The sequence below is a fragment of the Sminthopsis crassicaudata genome, chromosome 4, assembly GCF_048593235.1.
Source record: "Sminthopsis crassicaudata isolate SCR6 chromosome 4, ASM4859323v1, whole genome shotgun sequence".
Classification (NCBI taxonomy): Eukaryota; Metazoa; Chordata; class Mammalia; order Dasyuromorphia; family Dasyuridae; genus Sminthopsis; species Sminthopsis crassicaudata.
Window position 1 is genome coordinate 348,921,603 of NC_133620.1, and position 18,097 is coordinate 348,939,699.

Genomic DNA, 18,097 nt, shown 5'->3' on the forward strand with positions numbered 1-18,097 from the left:
AGGCAAAATGGAACATTATCAACAAAGAATTGTACAGGAGCAGTATAATGGATATCATCAGAGGATATAACTAAAAAAGGGAGGTAGGCCATATCTACCTGGCAAACGTATTAGAAAGACAGTGTACACTCCACAGAAAGTCAAGAAATTCAGAAGAGTGCTTCTAAAACACTGGATGGACCCCCTGAGGAAAATATAAAAGGAGAGCATAGAAAAGTACTGCATTCTACACGAACATTGCCACTTCAACAAGTTTACAGATTCAAAATATCTTTGAAATCTAAAAAGCTTTTGCAGGACAGTCTGGGAAATTAACCAGCATAAAAACACTGCTTTTACAAGAAAATGAATTCTCCCATATTCCATTTTCTTGAAGTTGTCACTTTTTCTTAAGAATTTCCAGTCATGCTGCTTGTTTCATTCAACAGCTTTAATTTTCTACCAGTGGCCTTGTTTACCTTGGGATGCCTCCACCCTGGGGCCTGCTCCCATTTCATGAGGAGCCCCAGTTATGTTGTTCCCTTTGCTCCCAACTTAACTCCCATTCTAGACTGTGTCTAAACTTGTATGAGAGTCATTCTCATTCCCTCCTTCTATTTTTCCCCTCTTCTTTCTCACCTTATTAGAATGTCCAAGCTTCTGGACAGAAAAGGCCATCTTATTTGTTTTGCAATAAAGATGTTAATTTTGTTGAATTAGTCAATCAACAGGTATTTATTAGGCACTTAGTATGTGCCAAGTATTTGTTTTCTTCTGTTTTTATTCTCAGCATTAAATACAGTGAAAATTATAATTTGAGGATATAATATCTTTGTCTAAGCAGAATGGCAGAAAATAGAGCAAATAAAATTTTACAAATACTTTTCCCCAATCATAGTTCAAAGCAGTGTTAGTAAATGAGAGAGAGTAAATTAACTTGGATCTCATCCACCATCCTCATGTCTACTTTATAGAAGTCCTTTGTTCCTTCAAGACCTATCTGAAGCACCCACCTTCTATGTGAATCCTTTCCTGAAATTCTCAACTACTAATGTTCTCTCATATAAATGGCCTAGTATTATGTTTACATTTATTCTGTATATAATTATACATGTCCTTATCATCTCCTCCATCAGATGTAAACTCCTTTTGAGTAGGATTATTTATTGAATTTGTAACCCTAGGGTGTCCCACAGTGCCTGGTACATAGCAAGACTTTAAAAAATTTTGTTGAGTGACTGGGGCATTAGAGGGATGAAAAGAAGATTCCAGGATGGTACAGGTCAGTTCATTTAAATATCTATAATTTTAAAATGGAAATGAATAGAGTAAACACCCACTTCAGGTAAAAATATCAATCACTATTAAATTGCTCAGAAAAAAAGCATCTTCATCTAAGCTAAAAGCTGACTAATATACTAAAAGGCCTGAATAAAGCATGAATAGGACTGAAGGAATCCCCCCGACCTATGATTGCTATTAAGAATTTTTTTTTGATGATCACAACTAGCATTTATATATGTATGTGTGTTTGTATATGTGTGTGTGTATATATATATATAATATATATATATATATATCTAATATGTATCATAGATATGAAAAGTTTAAAGTTTTACCTACATGTATTTTCAAAGCTCTTTCCATATAATCATAGGTAGCATATAGCACTTTTAAGATTTGCAAAGTACATTACATAGCTCATATGATCTCCACAACACTATCATGAGATAGGTGTTATTATATATGCCATTTTAAAGACAAAGAAATTGAAACTAAGAAATATGAAATGACTTGCCCAGGGTTACACTGCTAGTAAATATCTGATGCAGAATTTATACAAATATAAAGCTTAAAAAATGTGTAAACTACACAGAAAAGATCAAAGAGAGTGGCCTAAGACATTCAAAGAAAATTTCCTTACAAACCTAAATGGAACTAAAATTTAGGCAATTTGAAAAAAACCTAGTTTATATTTTCTTAGCACTTAAACCACTTTACAAAGCCTTCATAAGAGAGAGCAATCTTTACCATATCATATGCCAAAAGTGATGTAAAATATCAAGCTTGTTGTGACTATATTATTGTCCATTAGAACTACACTTTAATTTCATCACTGTGTCCATGTATTTACATATAATATCACTAAAATAGATGTATGATGACACCAAGGCTTGCTTGCTTCCTTGTTTTTGTGAGGAAATTGAGATTAAATGACCTGCCAAGTGTTAAGTGTTATATTTGTTAAGTGAAGCTGTATTTGAACTCAGATCCTCCTGACTCCAGGGCTGGTACTCTATTCACTGCTTTTGCCATCTAGCTGCCCCAAGGCCAAAGTTTTAATGAATTTGACATACTATTTCAAAAGCTCTTTCTAAAGGAATTCCGATAACCATCTTTTTTAGCCAAATTCAATAAAAGCAAGCACTAGTAAAGGAAATGTAAATCAACAGAACTCAGATTTTATCTCATACCCAATTCTAGACTGGCTGTGAGAATAGATACACCCATTGGTAAAACCGTAAAATGATATACCTCTTTTAGAAACTGTGAATATTCTTTAATGAAAGCAAAGAGAGATGAAGGACAAATAAACAGGAGTAAAGCAACGATGACCTTTCAGATCAATGGATGGGGTAGAGTTCATGATCAAGAGACACAAAGGATCACACAGATAAAAGGGTTAATTTTGGTTACATAAAATTAAGTTATTGCGAAACTAAACTAAACTAAATAAAGATAGATAGAAAGGAACAGTCAACTTGAGGCTGGAGTAGGGTAATGTCAAAGAATTAAGCTTCTCTGACAAAGGTCTTAATCCAAGATAAATTTATTCACACTTAAAAGAAGAAGACATTCTGCATAAGTTGTCAAAAGATATAAAACCAAGCAATTCTCAAAGAAAAAAAAAAAGTTCAAATTTTAAAAGAATCCAAATCACTAGTAATCAAAGAAATATAAATAAAATTAATTCTGTAGCTCTAGCTTATCCCCTTAGCTTGGCCAAGATGACAAAAAAGAAAAATGACAAATGCTGGACAAACTGGGGGAAATAGATACATTAATGCACTATTGATGTAGTTGGTAAATTTGTGTAACTCTTCTGGAAATTGATTTGGACCTATTCACTTTTTAAAGTGTGCATACCCTTTGCCCCAGTGATACCACTACTAGGCCTATTCTCTAAATACAAAAAAAAAAAAAAAAAGATTTTATATGTACTAAAATATTTATAGCAGCTCTTTTTGTATTGAAATAGAACTGAAAAATAACGAGATGCCCTTCAAGTGGGGAAAAACTGAACAAATTATGTTATGGAAAAACTACTGTGCTGTTAAGATACAACTAAGGGAAAGGTTTCAGAGAAACCTGGGAAGACTTGTACAAACCGAACAGACTAAAAACAAAAAACAAAACCAACTACCAGAAGACAATATATGCAATAACGTCTATTACATTGCAAAGACAAACAGCATTGAAAGTCTGATCAGTACAATAATCAAGCATGATTCTAGAAGATTTAAATAAATCAACTTTTTAAATTCTAACTGAAATCATAATAATAATTTACAACATAAGACTAAAACATAACATTCCTAAAATTTGTCTGTCTAGCAATCTTTCATTAAAGGATAATGAGTGAAATGTGAAACAACCAGAAAATTAAGGAGGTGAGGGAGAGGAATCCATCATTTATACCCCCACCCAAATTAAATTACTGCAGAATTTATAACTTTCAAAATTTCCAAGAAGCTAGGGACTTTCCAGATAGAACTGAACAGCCTCAATGATGGTGGCATAATTTTGCCAATTTATTAATAATGATAAGTTTGGCAACAGTCTAGCATAACCCACTTGTTAATGCACTAAAAATACAAATTTGGTCTAAATAATAATCAAGGAGAAAAATATACAACTGCAGAAAAGTCACTATTTGAAACATTCTTATTTTGATCTTTTTCCCCAAATAGAGTAATAATTGTAACATTCCTACTATATGTGCCACAGAACCAATAAAGTACTACATTAAATTATATCCCTTCACTTCTGAAGTATAAGTATCCAGATAAATATAGTATGTCCATTAGTGTTTCCAATTTATAGGTTCTTCTAATAATAACATAAAATCAACTCCAAAAACTTTACACAGGACACAAGATGTTCTACAAAACAAATATGTTTGTTACTGAAAGAGTTTCTAAATAATAAATAGCTAATAGTCATCAAATTGTGTATGTGTATTGTTTATTTAAATGACTTTAGTTGCTCTTTAAAATGTTCTCAGAGTTAAACTTTAACACAACCCTCAGATTACCAAACCTCAACTAGATCATTTATTAATATCTGGTTCAAGGAAAGTCATTTCTTTAACAACAAGAGTTAAATCAAAGTGCCAACCACTATGCTTCTTTCTCCTAGTCACATGTCCTATTCATGAGTTTTTTCTGCTCCACTATCAACAGGACAGTAGTAGGACTGAACCAAGTAACTGTTTATTTGGTTTCACATTATACTCCAATCAACAAGGTTTGATTAAAGGCCTACGTGTCTGTACTACTCTCAAAAGAGCTTACATTCTTTTGAGGGAAACAACATGTATACACAAAGAAGTAAATACAAATTTCCTATAAAGTAAAATCTAAAATTATTTGGATGCAAAAGGATACCCTTCTTGGCTGGGATATCAGCATCATGGAAGTAACGGCACTTGGGCTGAGCTTTGAAGGAAGCCCTCAGAAGCAAGACTGACGACAAAGTAAGTGCATTCCAGATGTGGGGAACAGTTTGTGCAAACACATGTATGAAAGTGATGGAATACTGTGTAAGAGGCAAGCAGGCCATTTTGACTGGAAAGGACACCACACAAAGAAGCATAATGTATAATAAATAACCTGGCCCAGACAGACCAGAAGCAGACTGTAAAAGGTTTTAAATGGTAAAAGAGTATTTTTGTATTTTATCCTGGAGGCTTAAATGAACATATTTAGTATAAAGCTTTAGTGAATAATTCATTCAGAAAACATTTAATTAAGTGTAAGGAAATGCAAGTAAAATATATACATATACACACATATATATACACTCCACACTTGTTATCCCCACAGGGCTTACAATCTACTAGAAACGAAAAAATATGTACAAACAACTATGAGACAAGCAAGGAGAACTCTGATAATATTATCAATTTTATATCTGATCTGGGAGCCAACAGACAAGCCTTCATGTAGGCCTGAGATGGGCTTTGAAGAAGGGGAGTAACTTCAATGAGAAATACATTCTAGTCATAGGGAAAAGCACAAAAGCATAAGGACAATAAAGAGGAGGATGATAACAGAGATGAAGTATGTCCAATTTGGCTGAACAACTGCATGAAGCAGTATCGAAGTAAGTAAGACTCAAAAGGAATAGATCCCTGAATACCAGAATCAGGCATTTTTACTTGAAACAAAAGTTTTAAGATCATTTGCAGCTTCAACAAATACTAACTCACCCTATCCCATTTCAAATGTAATTAAATCACAAAATTCTTGAGATTTTTTTAAAAAAAGGATTCCTTTATGTCATTATCATGTTCATCTTCAAAAGAAAAACACAAATACAAATACAAAACTCTGGATACAATTTTATTTACATTTCTGAGTTTTTAAAAGTGTTTAATCATTCTATGAGATTCCTGGGGACAAAGATTCATGTACTGTCTCAAAAAAAATTTTTGTTTTGTATCCTGAGCAATGATTTGCCAGAGGTATATACTTAATAAATTGCATCAGACAAGGAAAGGATGGAACCCAAATCTTCTTGGCTTCAAGATAAGTTCAGTCTGCTAACCTCTCATATGCAGTTAAAAAAAAAAAAAAAAAAAGGCAGAACCAGAAAATTAGAACATATTTATAAGGATGAGAGAAGAGGAAAAGTCAATGTATAAATAGACAAATCTAGAATCTTTATAAGATCTGACAAAATGACTGGAAAACAACAATATTTTATAATTTGAAATTAATTTAAATATAAATTCCCTAATTTCCTTTAAAACTCAATTTAAAAACTGCCACGTTCCAATAAGAGGTCTTTTCAGATCCCCCTTGCTTCTAATGTCATCCCTCACCACACCTCCAAATTTATTTTGCATTTATTTTGTACATGTTTGAATAGTTTTGTGCATACTTTTATGTTTACTTATAGACTGTAAGCTCCCTCAGGGTGAAGACTTAATTACTTTCTGAATGAATTGTCCACTGAAGCATGGGACTAATAATTTAAATTCACATTTCTAGAATAAAATGCAAAAATACTCCTTGGGATTTAAAGCTTTTTACATAACATCCTTGTATCCCTATATTCTATGCCAGTGTCTGACAAAGTAGGCATGTAAATTAGCGTTTGCTCATTGGTGTAAACAATTACTAAGAAAGTTAAGTTGAATATACTAATGTTCAAAGATAAATAAAACATTTAAATTTTAAAATGGAACCTAATTTTTAAAAATTACTAAGAGCATGTTGAACTGATAAAACTAGATTCCTCTGAAAATGAGAAAAATATTTGGCTCTTCAATTGAGTCAAGAATATTCAGTGGGTTTTGCCTAACTAACCCTACTATTTAGAATAATGTACCGTAAAGTGTACTTTATGCTATGGATGCCATTTACTACAACTGTAAGAATCCTGTGACAGTCAAAGATAAAATGAATAGGAGTCTATTCCATTATAGTACCAATGAGCAAAAGCTATCAAATAGTAGTTTACACTAGATTTTTGGGAGCACTATACCAAGTTATAGTGTTCATGCCACTGACAAGTATCTTTATTTTTATATTCTTTACATTATTTGTGTAGTTTTTTACTACAAGGTCCTCAATTCAGTTTTGTGTTATGCTATTCAGCTACATAAATTTCATACTAATGGATACTCACATTAGCTTTGCCCATAGTCGAAATTCTTTGATAGAACAAAGTGCAAAATTTTAGATCCTTCCACTTTTTAGGTAGTTTTCCAAAGTGTTTTACAAAATTCCCATTCTTTTAGGGTTATTATTTTGCCAATATCTTATTTTTAAATGATATATTAAAGCTAAAAACCAATTTTATTCATATTTATCAATCCTATACTACTATTTAATACACTATTTTAACCACTAGTAATGTTCTTATAAGTCATCACTCAATCAGTAAAGCCAAAAAACAGATTTGTCTAATTTGCAAATCAAAAAGTCTGAACTACTAAAGATGGATCAACCAGTCTCTGGGGCAAATTTAAGAATTTTATTTCAAAATCTCTGCCCATTTGCATATTCCAAATTTTCATATATTCTCTCTCCCTTCTCTTTCATATATCCACCTTCAAAAATAAATCTGTTAAAACACATTTCTCATGTGAATTCACTGAATATAAAATCTATGTGTTGGAACTCTGTATGGCAATGCTCTTATACAAATAATTTTACAAACATAATTCTCATAATGTAAACAGAAGAAAAAAATAGTACAGACTGAAATGATAATTTTCTAGGTTATGTCCAAGCCATCTATTAAGGATAAATTAAAAGGCTCTTTACCTGTCAGGACCTGAGTTCAGGCACTCAAAAGTTTCGTATTTCTCTTGCGGGAGCTGAAGACAATACTAATCCCTGCACTGTGTAGGGAGGTGCATTCCTTGCACTGGTTTAAGTGCTAGTGATTTCACCAACCCTTGAAGTGCAGAACAGTAAAAAAACAGTTTTCAGCCGTTTTTCTTACTGATTTATTTTAAAATATTACAAAGTAAGAACTCAAATGTTTTTAAAATAAACTATTTCTATTTAAGGACAGGTGTCTAAGTTTGAAGAGACATAGGCCATGGTTTTCCTGGAATACTATAGCATTTACTGCACGAGTCTTTTTTTTTCCATTAGTAAAACTTATAAGGAAGGTTAAATATGTGGCAATGTTTTCATGTCTTCAAATTATTATCATTTTCATCTTAATGCACCAAAAGTTAGTCCTTCCTATAGCAAATGAACCAGCTTTTCTGAAAATAGATGGCATAAGATTGATGTTTCTTCCATTTCCCCCAAATTTTCTTATTTCATTAATATCTAGTACTTAGGATCTAGTATTAAGAATTTGGGGAGTCAAATTTATCAAGTTCCACTATCAGTTTATGGAGAAACATCAAATGATCATGACTATCGTTATTCAAGAGCAGGCATATTAATAAAATACCTGAAAACAGGTAAATCTAACCTTATTCCTAAAACTAATTGCAAGGTACACATTTGTGTGTAGATACTAAATAATAATAAAGTAAAAAAATCACTCTGAATTGTTTATATTTCTCTACATATACCTCAAAATAAGAAACTAGTGTGACCTACTAGCATCCAATATCTCAAAGCTTTGAGTTGAGTGAATTCTCACAAGGTCCTCAAATCTAGTTTGGTAATCCCCTTCCCCCCTCCTTTAAGGCAGAGATCATTAGCAATTATAAGGGGACTGAACTCAGGAAATATATCCTTGACTAGATTGGAGGGAAATACTTAACTTGAAATTTTCTATGAACATTAATGCCTCATCTGTAGTTTTCTCATAGCCTTCTTTGACTTCCTTACAACAGTTTTCATTTCTCTCCACCCCCTTAATACACCCACCATTGCTTCCTTGGACTAGAGATCACTATCAATTTGGGCATCAATTTTGAATGTATGCACATTCAAAACTTGGAGGCCCTCTGACTTCTTTGCGAACCTTTTCAGAACAATTTTCAAAGAACAGTAGACAAGATAAAAATCAAACACAAGCTAAACAAGCCAGCTAGAGGAGTAATTGCTGGTAGTGTTTTATTTTCTTTCACTTTAACCTGTCTAAGATGGGAACCACTAAAAACTTCTTTGGCATCCCTCCAATTAATTCAAGTGTTTTCAGTCCAAGAAGAAAGTTTGTCTTGGTATGGCTGGCTAAGATGTTTCCATTTTTCTTCACAGTTAGAAAAATTAAATAATCACTCTTTTGAGTTAACAAGCCATTCCAAACAAAGCTGGAAGTTATTCAAATCCATTTAAAGGATCTGCTTCCTCTAAACCTAAAACCACAGCAGTTTGATCCCATTTGTAATCAAATTTAACACAAGTGCTTTGTGGTGTTAGTTTAAGCATCTGCTGTTTAAATTTTGCTTCTTTTCTATGGGCCAAAGAATTTTAAAAATAATCATTAAATAGACCCTTAGATATTAAATAGTATTTAAATACTTCCTTGAGCAGGCTGAGATGGAAGAGAGCAAAGAATATTACTCTAATACTCAAGTTAAAAACTCAAATCTCTTAATTCTTATATCCAATTTTAATAGTCTCTTCTCAGGAGATAGCAAAGATATTGATAATTGTAAGATAGCCTGCCATAGGAGGCAACAAGTTCCAGCTTTGGCTTTAGAGTCACAGGATCTGGGTGTGGACTCTTGCTTTCCCACTTAATACCTATGTGACCCTGGGCAAGGCACTTAACCTGTCTAGTCTACCTACTTTGTAAAATGAGAGGCTTTCTTCTAGTCTAACTATATAATCCTAAAAAGTAATTTTGCTGGAACTGCCAATGTAATTCTGTAAGTTTATGCCAATCATGATTTCTACATGGCAGTTTGTATAGGATTAAGATTTGAGACCTCAACTAATTTGTTTCTTAACATGATTTAATATAACTTTTTCCACACATTTAAAAGATGCCAATATGAAGGTTTCCTATTCAATGATTATATTTCTTTTAAAAAGACCTTTCTGCTTAAAGTACCTTTCAACCATGTAAATTTCCTTTGCTCCTTTGTTCAGTAAGATTCAAAATATTAGTTTAAAGCTACAGTTTGAGAATAAAACTAAGAAAACTATGTATAAACTAGAACCAAGAAACTCAGTAAATTCCTTTACTGTATATTTTAACTGGCCTGGTATTAAGAGTAGATTTCTATTTTTCATTTGTGAAAAACTAAGGTCAATGATTTGCCCAGGGCCACAAAAGAATTCAATGTAAGAAGTAGGTTTAGAACTGTCCGGTTTCCATCATTCTATTACTATATTATTCTCAGACATAGAATGGCATTAAAATGTCTAACACTCCATATCTAAGAAATTCTTACAGATACTTATTTACTTTCTAAAACAACATTTATAGTGTAACAAACCAAAGCAGAAAATGGTTCTTACCTTCATCTCCTTCTGGTGCATAGGAAGCTGTAATAATGTCAATGTCAGCACAATTCATCACAATTTGATTGGTGGCCTGCCTCACCTAGGAACAAGAATCAACAATGTCATGAATCCTCTTGATCTTTCACAAGATGTTTGTTCATTTAACTGTGTGCCATTGTTAATAGCTGTTTATGCCAAAACTTCATTTAAAACTGGGCTTTGAATATTAAGAGATCAGAGATGGAAACAGAAGATCTGAGTAAATTAGTATAAATCATGAAAATATGTAAAAACCAGTAAAAGCTACAGTAACATCAACACTTAAGAATTTGCTAAAATTTGTACATCTTCTAAATGAGTTGAGTAAATAAAGCACTCCTTTCCACAAGTTTTGATTGCATACAAATTTATTTTGTAGTACTTAGTGAATACAATTCATTCTAATGAAATGGCTCAAACATCTGAATGACATAGAATAGGAAGGGCAAATGTCCTATATGAAATTGCAATACATCAAATCAGGCCAAAGTTTCTAAAGAAAACTGATCTTTTAGATCATTAATTTTATACATGTAAGAAATTTACACCTAATAGGCTAACTTAAACTTATATAATGCTTAAAGATTTATAAAGCCTTGAATCTCTCAACAACCCTGTGGTATAGGTGCTATTTTTAGTCCCTCACCCTTATTTAATAGATTAAAAAATTGAGCCTTAAGAGATTTTAAATTACTCTTCTAGTATTACAAGGCTAGTTAAATAAGTAGAATTTGAATCCAATTCTTCCTTAATTCTAAGTGCAGAACTCTACCTACTACACCATAATGTAATTAAGGTGATAATTATATCACTAAAAAGTAGAAGGAAAAAGTTGTTATTTTAAACCAATGATTAATTTCTGAGTAAATAATGGCCTTAATTAAATCATTAGAAGTATGGTGTTGAACCTTAACAAATTTAAAAAACCTTTCCTTAAGTTTTCTTGTTTCAGTGCCAATGCATTATTCAGGAAGTAATATTTTAAAAACAATGTTTGTTCCCATAATTTATTTCAGAAAAATATCCTCAAATAGCATTAAGTCAATTATATCACAAAAGGCTATTTAGTCTACAGTATTTGGACTAGAGATTTTGCTATTCATAAATTACCAGCTATATTGTATTGGACTGTTATTTTGCAGTTTAAAAAAAGGACACATAAATGAAGCAGTGACTGAATAGACCATTCCCCCAAAGAGCTAAATGTATAGTTATCTTTTGCTGAGTTTAAAGTTTATGCTAATAGAACAATTACAGCAGCTCAGTTACCTGTTTTTTCTCCTTATCTAGGCAACCACATTTTCATTCTGTCAACATCTAGTGTAGACTTAATGGTAGCCAAGCAGTTAATCTACCAGCTTCAAAATAGTACTTACTCTCCTGATTTAAAAAGGCTATGTCAAATTACATTTAGCATCTTACCACTGTTACAATTGTGGCGTAAAGTATGTGCATATCTTAGAAATGGATAGTCTACAACTTCTAGCAGGACATAAATTTCCAACATATTTAGGGAAAACCACCTGTTCACACTAACAACTTAAACTGCTGAGCAGTTACTATTTTTTCAAGAACATTTGTCAGTTCTAGAAAGGGTAGAAAGGAACAGAAATATTTTAAAAATATAACTTCACCCAGAGTTTTATTAAAAGAGTTCATTAATTTTTAAGAACTCATTAGACTTTATAAAAAAATGAAATCCACTAATGGATTTCAATCAAAAAGATATTTTTTGAGCATCACCCAACATTTTATAATTAAACACTACTTATATAAGATTTTTAAAAATACTATATTGAAGTACTTTTTATCTCTTAGTACTACTTATACTACTTAAGAGATTACTCATAAAAGCTATTTTTTTAAAAAGTTAACAACCTTGGTTTGGAACACTTGCATGTACTTAAAACATATTACAGAAATAAAGAGATAAGGAAAAATTATTTCAAAAGAAACTATCCATAACTCATGAAATAAATATTGTAAATGGTATATACATGGTCTTATAAGAATCAAAGATGATTTCAAAACTACTCGAAATTATTACTCCAACCTACTCCAAGTTGGTACTTTCTAAACACTAACACTGATTTGATAATACAACTGAACTCATCATGATTTCTCTCAGCAAGAACATATAAGTGATACTATTTCAGCATCAACTGAAGTGATAAACAGTTCAAACAAATTTTAGTATTACTGCCTTAAGGTTATCTTCTTATTCCAAAACCCAAGTTTCTTAACTTCAGATTTAGTCTCTAATTTCTAGATTTGAAGAAAATATTAAGTATTAAAATGTTTTAATAACAAGCTCATTTTCAACTTTTTCATTTTATTCTTCTAAATTAGAGAATATTCATGTATCCTTTCTTTGTTTCCTGCCCAGAGTTTTAGCCTACCAGGTTGTCAGATACAGAATGCACTTCAGTAATAACCAAGCTAAGGAGACAGTCTGACCCCTTAGTAACAATTTTACAAAGGCGGTTTCCTATCCCTGGAAAGACTGCCATCGGCAGCAGCTCATGTTTTTCTGAATAAGTTTTTACCAGAATCATTCAGAATCACCTCATACAAGGTATTTATTATAGTGTGAACCAAGAATTTCTACTAAAGCCCAGATTGTCAATAACAGAAACTCCAATTGTGACAATTTTTAAATGGCAGTCATTTTAAAAAGTATGACTCACTCAGATTAACAAGATACTTGAGTTTCACCATGTGCATATAAAATTTATAATAATCTGAGTCTATGAAGCAGCAGTAAAATTTCTCAAGGTAACCATAAAAAGATGATTTGTGAACATAAATATGGGTCAATTTTCTAACTCCAAAATGTTAGCAAAAGCATATATAAATAAAGGTGCAAAGCTTAAACCTCAAAACCTGATTTCAGTATAAATCATATTTCAGAAGACTCCTAACCCATTTAGAACCAAAAGAGATTAATATTATGACCAAAGGACTCATTCTAGACATTAATATAAACAAGCTAAAGAAACTCAAGATATACAGAAAAACATTTCAGTGTCGAGCATAATAAACAGACAATCCGTACTACCATAGTACACCTCACTAGATTCAGCAAGACAGCTTTAAAGTCTCTAACCATCTAAAATGAATGGTATAAATGTACATGCTGTTATTAAAAATTCAAGCACCTCAATCACAGGAGACTGCCTCAATTTCCCTTTCAGAATCTCTTTATTTATTTTATCTAATAATATTGTGTATTTGACTTTCCAGCTTACAGGTGATTAGAAGTCACAAATTAGAAGTTATCTGTTAGTTGGGCAGAAGGTATATAGAAAAACAAACTGAGGATGAAGAAGGATAATGGAAGAAAAAAAAATTTTTAATGACACAAAGTTATGAAAAACTTAGGCAGGGGTCATTTACTCAAGGGGTAAATAGTTTTATAAACATCTCAATCTGAGCCAATGTCAGACTGTTGGTATTCTGGGAAAAGTACAGGACTTTTACTCAATCTGGATTTCAATACTAGCTCTGCCACTTGTGTGCTGTATGTATGACCTTGTGAAAGTTTCTTGATGAGCATTAATTTACTACTCATCTATAAAATAAGTCAGATTAAATAATTTCTAAGCTCCTTTTCAATTCTAGCCCCATGATACTAAGATGGCATCTGAAATTATCATGTGAGAGTCATATTATGGCATAGCAAAGTAAATGATGGAAATACCTACAGTAATAAAGGTTGAATTACTTTTCATAAACTTTAAGGTGACAGAGGTATATAATGCAATCCAGAAATTTCTCCATTCAAAAGAGGTTCCATTTTTTCAAGTTCTGGCATCTAAAGAAATTGTTTAGAAAACTTGACTTTCTTCCCTGATAACCAGCTAAAGGAGTATATTACTGCATAATACCCAGTTTGTGGTATTTTAGACCTCCCAACAACATATTCAAAGTCAATATATGTCAGAATAAGGTCCTATTAACATCTTCAAAGTATTTATTGATCTGAAAAAATGTCAATTCAATTACAACCATTTCCCACCCTTCACCTCCTACACTCAAAAAAAGTGGGAATACAAAGAATATCAAAATGATTACTCATGGAATACAAAAATGCTTTGAAGAATAACTACCACACCACAAGGATCTGACAATATCCATTAAGGTGCCAAGGAGTCTTCCTTTCAGTCAAAATAACTATTATAGTTGTAACTACCCTCTCAGTAACAATATAATTTTTTGCTGGCATATCCTGATCTCTGGCCTTGAAGATTTAGGCTACTTCTGTTTATTACAGGAGAAAGCCCAAGTATTATACCAGTTATCACAGGGTTTTATCAGGACAGATAGCCACATTCACTAATTTATAAACTACTTTAAGTTTACTACTGGAGACATCTACCAAATGCATTTGCCTCAAAAAATAGTAAAGGGGGGGAAGACTAGTTTTTCTAGATACAAAGAAATAAGATTTCAAAACCTAAGTCATCTGCACTAATTTTGCACAAAGGCAAAAAGACCTGCACATGGACAATAATTTCTTCACCTCCCCCATAGGTCCACACCCAAAACAAAGTTAAAAATCCACTAAGTTTCTAATATGTAACCTGTACAAATACTCTAGGCTTATCATAACATTTTGCAACTAAGGTACCTAAACAATTTGCATACTTTTTAATGATACTATGCCAATGGAGTTAATTCCATCCATCTGCATTTCAAAATAGGTCTTTAAAGGTATTAATTTTGTTAAGTTAAATATCAATATTAAGAGAAAGCTTCTTGTTTTTAGTTCACATGAACATCAACAAACCTTGCTACATACTCTTAGGTCTACATACAATATCCTTTTAATAGCTTCATGTTCCTCTTTTATTATTTACATATTCCATATTTTACATACCCATAAACGTTTTTAATATATATTCCAATATATTAATATGTAGATTCTCAAATCCAAAAATAGGCTTTCATGTAATGGTCATCTCTTTTGAAGAGCAAGAGCATTTAAAGAAAAGAAACCTGTATTTGCTCCAGGTATTCCAATTGAGGAGAAAAAAAAAAAAAACTTCTAACCTTATCCCCTCTTTCCTTCCTTAAATTCAAACTATGAAATAAACTTAAAATTGTTTTTTGCCTGTATATATTTTCTATTTCTCTATGTACTTCTTATAAATCTTTTCTTTTTTCTGAAAAAGGAACAATTGTGACAATTAAAAAAAAGATGAAAAAAATGTGATTTTTAAAGATTACTCTTTTCTCACAATTTCATTCATCACTAGGTCAATCTTCCTGCAGTTTGGCCAAGTCACAAGACAGAATGTTTACAACCCCTCCCACCTACCCCCTGCTAACATATCAAACAGCAAAAAAAAAATCACTCCACTCAAACCATACCTAGACCCAGACTCCCAAATCCTAATTTTAGACCAAGATCTTCTCATTCTGCATTTATTTATATAAATGGAAAAAAAAAATTTAAATCACCTCATTTTCACAATGCTAAGTTTTGCCTTTTGACGCAGTAGCACATCAAAAATATTCCGTCTGCTTGAACAACCATTTTGGAAGGATTTTTACCCTGTTTATCTTGCCCTTTAGGCTGTCATAGAAGTCTGCCAAGTTCACTGAATGAGCTTTTAACAAACATTCCAAGACTAGTTTATATCGCTTTAATTTCACTGATAAATCCTGTCCCCTAGAACGCAGGCCTACTGGGTTTTTCCTATCCCCATTGTAGTAAAGAAAAAAGGGGGGGAAGCCTTAAAAGCATTTTAAGGGTATCAAATGCATTATTGCTCATTTTTCTCCCAACATGGCACGTGTTTTAAAGACTATCACTGATCCAAGTTAGACTAAACATTTCCTATTTCAAAATTCCATTTCATCTTCTCAAACACTCTAAATGGTACTCGTGCAGCCTTGAAATTTAGCAAAATCTGAAATATAGCAACCGCTGAAAAAAAGTACGACTTACTCATATCTACAATTATAAAGAAAAGAGTATTTTCACCAATGACATGCTAAAACTAACTGTTCCCGGGGAAGGCACTGTTTGGGAACTATCACTGTAGCAATAAATCCACCTGCTTCCAGAGCCCCTGAGTGGGGGCGCTGGGACTCTGAAATGAAGAAAAGGAGGGAAGGGCTTGTGCCCCAGCTTCCAAGGGGGTGGGGGGTGGGGAGGAGAGGAGAGAGGGGAACAAAGTCACTGCTGCACTGTCACTAGGGGGAGGATCATCTTCCTGGCCTTAGAACAAGGGCGGGGAAAATGTGCCAACAAACTGGACCGAGATTAACCTTCCCCGCTCTCCCCCGCCTCTAATCTCCCGCAACCTCAGCCCCCAGCCCCGCAGCCCGCGGGAGGACGGAGAAGTGACAGGCTGGAAGGTAGAGGAAGGAGGGACAGCCCTCCCATGACCCCTCTTCCTCCCTGAATCACCCTTTCAAGAATAATGCAGCAAAGCCCGGAAGGGGCGGAGTGGGGAGATCCACACAGGTGTGCTCCGAGGCTCCAGTGGGGAGGGGAGACTCGGGCAGATTTCTGGGTCCCCGTGTCCCCAGTCCTTTGCCACAGCTCATTTTCCAGAGTGCCTCACCCCCACCTCCCCCAGTCCAAGTCGAAAAGAGATGGGGAGGGTGGGCCTGGCCGCCGCCTCCTCCGGGGCCTCCTAGCCCAGCGGGGCGGGGCGCGGCCCCCAGCCCTCTTCGCCGCCGCCTCCCCCCCTCCAGCGACGCGGCCTAACTGCCCGGATCCCCCCACATGCCCACGCCCGCCTCACCCCCCCCAGACCCGCGCGCGGTCCCCGGGACCGATCTCGGGGCTCGGGGCTACCTGGGCGGCGGCCTCCAGCTTGCCCTCGAAGGTGAAGTCCAGTAGGTCGGGTTTGAGGCAGAGACTGTAGTTGATCGGGGAGACGTCGGCCGGCAGCCGCTCGAAGGGCCTCTTCTCCGGCATCGCGGCGGCGGGGCCCAGGCTGTGGAGGCGGCGGCCGAGGCAGAAGCTGAGACGGCGGAGGAGGAGGACGAAGGGGGGAGGAGGAGGAGGAGGAGGAGGAGGAGGAGGGCCGAGGAAGCGCAGGCGGCGGCTACAGGGCAGGCGGCGAGCTAGGGAGAGGGGGGCGGCGGTGGCGGCGGCCAGCCACATCCACAGAGCGCGGGCTACCGCCTGAGGAGACCGAAAGAGCCGGGGGGAGGGGGAGGCCCAGCCCGAGCGAGTGCGAGGGGCCGAGGGAGGGAGCGAGCGAGCGATCGGGCGGCACACAGGGGGAGGGGGGAGGGGGAGGGAAGAGGAGGGGGTGGAGGGATGGGTGGAGGGAGGGAAAGGGAGGTGGAGGCGGCGGGAGGCATGCGTGCGCGATCCCGCAGCCGGGCGCGCCCCCACCGAGGCGTGCACGCCCAGGGTTGCAACGCGACGTAGGGGGGGGCTAAGGTGCGGGCCGGAGCGGAGGGGAGCGGAGGGGGAGGCGGTGCACCTGTCAGGCTGGGGGCGCGGAGTCCGTGAGCTGTGCGTCTTAGAAAGACTGGGAAGTAGTCAATTGAGTTAAGAAAAAAGATCCAAGTTTCGGGAATTTTTTTTGCCTCTAAGCCAAAATCCGACCAAGGCTTTAAAGCCGTGCTTCGGAAAAATTCGGTCAGGAAAATCCCCTCTTGGCTCCATCAACCTCTTGGAATCCTGAGGTGATGAAAAACTGGGAGGAAAATTTTGTCGTGGCTCCGGCTCGTGACGCCCCGGCCCGGGGCAAGTCCGGGGAAGCGACGTGAAACCTCCTTCAGGATCGGGGCGGGGGTCTCCCTCCAGAACCGAATTTTTCCACTTTCAACTAGCGTCTTTTGCTCATTAGTGTAAAAGACACCTATTCTCCGTCTCGGCGCCACGCTGCTGGCGCCTGGGGACACTAAGACAAACGCAGCAGTCCCCTTAAAGAACCTGCCTTCTACTGGAAGTA

General features: G+C 35.5%; 1 protein-coding gene across 1 annotated transcript in view; it reads right to left on the reverse strand.

Annotated features, from left to right (window-relative positions):
• The window catches only part of NPEPPS (aminopeptidase puromycin sensitive), a 73,043-nt gene extending 55,637 nt beyond the window's left edge, over window positions 1–17,406 (reverse strand). The window contains 2 exon segments of the mRNA XM_074261318.1: window positions 10,149–10,233; window positions 16,984–17,406. Coding sequence (XP_074117419.1) covers window positions 10,149–10,233; window positions 16,984–17,295 — 397 coding nt within the window. The 5' untranslated portion in view covers window positions 17,296–17,406.
• Window positions 17,407–18,097: the final 691 nt, after the last annotated feature.